Below are 6524 nucleotides of genomic sequence, written 5' to 3' on the forward strand. Positions count from 1 at the left end.
ACCAAAAAGCGTTAAAAATAAACTACATAATTCACTTATTAAATTTATGCCTTTCATTTCATTGTAATGAACATGAAGGGTTTCACATTGAAAACGCCTAAGCATTTTGATGTGACTTAACTTATTTAAATGTTTCGGTTTCAACCGAAACTAGAACAGAATACGAAATTCGGTTTTAGCTGAATTTTTTGTTTAAGTTTGGGGGAGATAAGTGGTAGATGTGAGAGCACTTGCCTCCCTCCACTGTTATTTTTAGGTAGGTAGGATAGATGCTTTTATGAAATGAAACAGCGGGTAAGTGTTTATATAAATGTATTGGTTAAACAGTTTCCTGCACCGGGGGCTCGTAGCCCTCGGGGCGCTCCGCTGGGCGGCCCTCCGTGTCTGTCGGGGCTACTGCCGCCCCCTCCTCGTGCAGTTCCTTCAGCCGCCCGGGATCCATGCGCGGCTTCTTCAGGACCTTCACCTGGAAACAAACACACGCTCAGTGGGTGACCCTGGTCCGGTCGGGGGCTACGCGGGAATGCGGCGGCAGTATGTTCAGACAAGAAATATCAAAAGGGAACTTTGTTTCTCTTCATGTTTGTATCAAAGCGAGCTGCGTGGATCATCATTGTATACTGCCAATAACTTTATACTTAAAATCATGTTTTCAGATTCAACTAAGGACAACTAATTAAGGAATGGCTCGGATAAATAAATAACAAATATTAAAATTGAATCGGGTTGCGGTCTATGGATAGTGTGAGACTCAGATCAAAGGTTCAAGGCTTGAATCCCTTTCTATCGTAACATGATTCCATTTCCTAATAGGGAGTTATTTAAAACCCGTTGAAAATGCTGCACGTGAAACACGCGAGCATGTCAATCTTAATAACTGGAATCCAGACGTGTCTGCAAACATTTTGACTTATGCAAAATATTGTTTATTTGTCAAAAGACTATCAACCTAAACCAAATTTAAAAAAATATATATTTTATGTATTGTAATTTGGAAATTACTCCGTCCGTGATGTAACAAGTTCTCATCGTAGACTTCTGCCTATTGGTGATTTGGCTTCCCGTAAATCTATCAGAACTTGCGTCATAATTAAAAGTAGTATATTTTTACTAATTTCTTCATGCATTTTTGAGAAACATTTTGTAACACTGAAATATTAAGCCAGATAAATCTTATCTCATCGATAAAGGTTTAAATTCTTTTACTTTAAAAGTCAACAGATGGAGGAGTTGAGGAAATTTGGATGTTTGGTAGATGTTTAAACATAGACAGAATGGTGAATGCTACACAGCTATAAGCCCGTAAATGCCTAGACTTCCATATTCCCGTTTTTACAATAAATTTCAACCTAAGAAACATCCAAGAACTACATTATCGGATATACTACACAATTCAAAAGAAAACATTTAGAAAAAGTTTTGTTATAAAAAAAACATTAAGCAGTTTTATCTCTAATTTTAAACTCGCCGCAAATAAATTTTCTATAAAAAATAATTAAGATGCAGTAGAGCGAGGTTTGAACCTCGGGCCTCTGATTCGTGAGTCCGTGACACTGTTGCGACCCGAAGACGTCAGTCTAACCATCCAAACGGCTCACCTTTCTGATGTAGACATCGTGTAGAGGATAGATGGTCTGGCAAGCCTTCTCGATATCCTTGGCGATGGAGTCGGGAAGCAGTTTGCTGACCACCCCCTTGAGGTCGATGGTGGTGACGTTGCGGGCGATGAGCTCGCACATCTTCTTGCGGATCTTGCGAACCTGCGCAGGGAGAGAAGTCGGTTAGTGCCGGTGACCAGGTGTCGGCCTGTGCGAGGCTGACGGTGACGCGGTTCAGACAGGAAATATCAAAAGGGAACAAGAGTTCTCTTCACGTTTGTATCAAAGCGAGCTGCGTGGATCATCATGGAATTTTATAGGTGTCAATAGATAGGAAGTTTAGTGCTATGCACTAACTTCAAATAAAATATATAATTCAAATATTTATTTATACTAACCCTTCAAGGACGAGGATTTCTTTTCTTTTATAAACCAATTTTTAAAATAAAAAAATTGCCATTAATTCCACAGACTGTTTAGTCCATTGTGGCACACCACATACTAAAGAAAAAATCTTTGGGGGCTAAAACAAAGTAAACACAACCATATTTACTTAAAAACAGGAGAAGTAAGGATAGTGTTTCGCGACAGTGTCCACTGTTAATATTTTTATAACTGTTTATGTACATATGTCCACATTTTCACACTTCTTAATTTGTAAATAACTATTAGTATTAATTTATTTTTAAATATTATCTTTTACTTATGCTGTTATAACTTAACTAGAGTTACTCTACTCTACTCTACTAACCCACAATAATTATGGATAACTTAAATAGCGCCATTTTCATAATATAATACCTCAACATTTTAGGGCCTTACTTATAAGTCGAGTATAAAGTTAAGCTTGAGAATAGTGGTAGAATAATGATGGTATAGCAAAAAGTATTACTCATAAACCTCGCATAGAGTTAAACTCGGTTTAAATCTGAGATAGCGACCATAGAAACTAATACCTGTACATTATGTAGTATAAAGCTGAAATACGCACGCAATCTGTCAATTGTCATATTTTTCAGTAATCAAAAAAAATAGTTAGCCAGTTTTTTTTTCAATTTTAAACAATTTCGAAGTGCTGCACCCTTTCAATGCGATTCGAGTGATTTTTAATTATTCGTTTGATTAATCGCGTTAATCACGGTAAGATTTACCTAAATAACATATTACAACAGAGATGAAGAACATTTAAGAGAGGGCAATAAAGAAGTCTAGGCATCACAGGGCTTATGACCTGTCATTGGCTGGTTTAAGTGGCCACTTTACACACTGCGTAACATTAACCATTCTGCCCATATTTGAACATCTATATTCCTTCGATTCTTTCATCTGTTGATGTCTGTGAAGTTAAAAAGCTGAAACCTATATTTATTTATGCAGGTCATAAGCCCTGTAGATGCCTAGACTTCTATATCGCCTTCTCTTAAATGTTCTTCATCTCTTTTGTAATATGTTAATGTTAACAGCTCCCCGGGGAGTTGAATCCAGTCCTCGTCTATTTTAATGAGTTTAAGTATTTTATTTTATTTTTGTATCCCATCCAGTAAAATATTATTCCCGCTCATTAAAATAGCATTATATCAACTCATTAGTTAACCCAAAGAAAATTTGTTGATAATGATCCTTAAGATAAAAATAACTTTATTTAATTTACTTACAAATAACTTTGAATTATCTATCCTTACCTCTGTTTTGTATAAATACATTTAACTCTTTAATAAAGATACCAGTCTCGAAGATGTCGCGAAAGCGATGAAACCGGTCACTGAATATTCCAAATTTGTGGATTAAAGTATCACATTATATAATAAATTACAATGAACTTCCATCAAAAAAATTTACTTAGAAACTTAAATGTTTTAAAATATGTATGTGTTAAAACTATTCGTGAAGTGGCCCATTATTTGAGTAAAATAAAAGTCGACAGCAATCTGTCACCACGTACCTAATACCACCGCCAAGTCATCGAGTTATGCCATTTGACGGTAAACATATTCAAGCAACGCTGGTAAAAAAAAATACATGTCCATTGTGAATATAAATATAAGTCAGAAAGGTACCTGAGTGTGCTGGGCATAGCTGGTCTTGCGCTGGCTGACGGGATCCTTCATCGTGAAGCCGATGCAGAACACGCGCAGCAGGTAGCCGTCGGTGGTCTTCACATCCGTGCACGCCTCGATCAGGGTCTGCCACTTCTTCACCATGGAGCGCAGCTTGTCCGTGGTCAGGTCCATGCCGTGGAAGTTGGTCAGGACCTCGCGGCCCTGGACGTCCTCGGCCACCAGGCGGAACTTGCGGAAGGACCTGCGCAGGAACGGGGGTCAGAGGTGGGATGCACACGACGCGCCGCGGGACAGGACACTGGGCGACTTGTTCAGACAAGAAATATCAAAAGGGAACTTTGGTTCTCTTCATGTTTGTATCAAAGCGAGCTGCGTGGATCATCACATTTTGAAATCAACTCAAATAACACATCGACACAAGGCTGTAGTCTGATAAAAAGAAAGGAAATCATATAATGAGGAAGATCAGTGGTTATTTTATGCAGTCGAACTTGGTTATAACGATCACAGAAATAGCGAGATCTCGGATATAATGAAGAAACATTGGTTGACATTTTAGTTTGTGGTTTTTTCCAGACATTAATTAATTTTTATGATGAGCTTCTTCTCGGAGATACCGAACAAAAATATTGTCAACAGTTGAGCAAAAACTCTTCAATGAGGAATTCCACTGTTTTCTTTTTTTTTTTTTTTTTTGTGCGTTATTTACAAAGATATGATTTTTTAAAGTTACATTTATCAAATACGGCGCCAAATGACTAATCAGTGTGTCACTTTTCAGTAGTGACGTCATGAAACGGTTGGCGTTCTTACTTTCACTGACCGCGGTAAGTTGTATTTCTCCAGCCAATAACAAAACTGACAAGAATCTATGGAATATTGCTTTGATTACTTCATTTGTTGATCGTAATTTGGTCATTTCTATGTTATGGTTGTTTTTACGAACGTTTCGATTTAGAAAAACCTAGAAAGTTGACATAATCTCTGGTAGAAATGTCAAATTATCCTCTTTTTTTTCTATAGTCGAAACGTTCCTTACAAGGTGCGGGGGCTTTAAAGCGGAAACCGGAAATACTACACGTAGATATAAGGAGTGACGTCATTATTGACGATTTTAAAATGAATACTATTTTTAAGATATTTCATCCTACTCCAAAATTTTTAAATATTCACGTGTACACGAAAACATTTTAAAAATTTAATTCCGGATTGGGCTGGAATTCCTCATTGCCACTTTTTCGCAAATTAAAACAATTCTGTTAGTAGTCGTGTTTACAATAAGCCAAAAATCAGTTTTGTTGATTGGTCCGTTGTTAACTTACTGTAAACCAGAAATCTTTCACAACTCTCGCATTGGTTGATTCATATGAACTAGTGACGTTGTTCAAAGTTGTTTGTTTTAATTAAAATATTATTTATTATTTTTCTCATGCGTTTTCAAGAAACTTTATTCGATTGGCCTCAGAGTCAGAGATACGTTATGATTATTTTTTTGTAATACGTATCTTTATAATGAATAAAAAATTGTTTATATTTAATACATATTTATGTTACCTTTCGGCATCGGACTCGTTCTGAAGATCAGCCAGTGACACTTCAAACACACGTCCCTTGAGGCCTTCTGAGGCGATTTTTGTTCCCTGTGCCAAAGAAAATACAATACATTAATTTAAAAATAGAATTAACCTTCTTGGGTTATTCCTGATTACTGGGCTACCCGGTTTATATCAGATCATGGTAAATTAATTGAATTTTTGATATTGATTGTTGATACCAGTCTTGATATCTTTGATAACAAGTTGTCTTCTTTCAAACTATCACTGAATCAAATTAAATTATAAACACCTCTCCCGCTTCCACTCCCACTGAGTCTACAATATACCATTGTCTTTCTACTTTCCATTTTAATAATTCTCTATGCATAAATGTCCTGAAAAATGCCCATTGGGCGTATACATATATAAAATATAAAATCATTATAAACAACTGAAGCGATTCGTTCTAGTGTGTTCAGACAAGAAATATCAAAAGGGAACTTTGTTTTTCTTCACATTTGTATCAAAGCGAGCTGCGTGGATCATCATTACACACTAAGAACTGACATTTATTAACGGAAAGGTAATTATTTATGTAAACAATGGATATATATTAGAGAAACGGCTTACCTGAGTACGGTTGACAAGTGTCTTGCCGATTTCCCTCTTGGGGAACATGGACGGCGACTTCACATCGTACCAATCCTTGCGAGTGAAAGGATCCACACTGCAAAACAATACTTTTCATTACCAAGCGAACAGTAAAACAAATTAATGGAACCAAATAAGACCAACCCCCGATCGGTCACATAAATACGCGCCCGTACAGTAAAATTACATCGATTAATAACCACGAAACACATGTTTAGGTTAAGATTTTGACGTGACCGACACCGCGCGAGCCGCTAATCCATCGAAGATTATCAAAGCCATCGGGACGTATTTCAATAACCACAATGATAAAACGCATTCACAAGAGTTTAAATTAGTTAACTTTAACGGAAATCACAACTTACATCTTCTTTTTAACTCCCTTTTTGCCCCCTTTTGAAAGACCCTTATTTTTACCCACCGCCATGTTGAATGCGGAGACAAGAAAGAACCATAGATGAAAAATACGGAAATCACTTTGACTTTTGTTTTGTTGCCAGGTACTAGATCACATTTTTAAATACCCTACTTACTGAAAATATTGACTTAAAACGAGGTATGTTGATATTTTCTAAAACGTCAAATATAAATAATAATAATAATCCTCTTTCCGCATCCAATGAAACATAGAGCACTGCATTGGTAAAGAAAATGCAGTGTAGTTCGATAATGTGCTATAT

The 6524-nt window shown here is 36.6% G+C and overlaps 1 protein-coding gene across 1 annotated transcript; it reads right to left on the reverse strand.

Moving 5' to 3' along the window:
- Nucleotides 1–295: 295 nt before the first annotated feature.
- On the reverse strand, nt 296–6293 carry RpS3A (ribosomal protein S3A). Its single transcript, XM_088240686.1, has 6 exons — nt 6210–6293; nt 5824–5920; nt 5213–5298; nt 3656–3899; nt 1599–1760; nt 296–466 (listed from the first exon to the last, which is right to left on the reverse strand). Exons 1-6 carry the CDS (start codon nt 6269–6271, stop codon nt 320–322), a joined length of 798 nt encoding a protein of 265 aa, XP_088096812.1. The 5' UTR covers nt 6272–6293; the 3' UTR covers nt 296–319.
- Nucleotides 6294–6524: the final 231 nt, after the last annotated feature.

This window comes from Micrasema longulum, unplaced genomic scaffold, assembly GCF_059751315.1.
Source record: "Micrasema longulum isolate JH-2025_06_02 unplaced genomic scaffold, ASM5975131v1 h1tg002549l, whole genome shotgun sequence".
NCBI classification, from domain to species: domain Eukaryota; kingdom Metazoa; phylum Arthropoda; class Insecta; order Trichoptera; family Brachycentridae; genus Micrasema; species Micrasema longulum.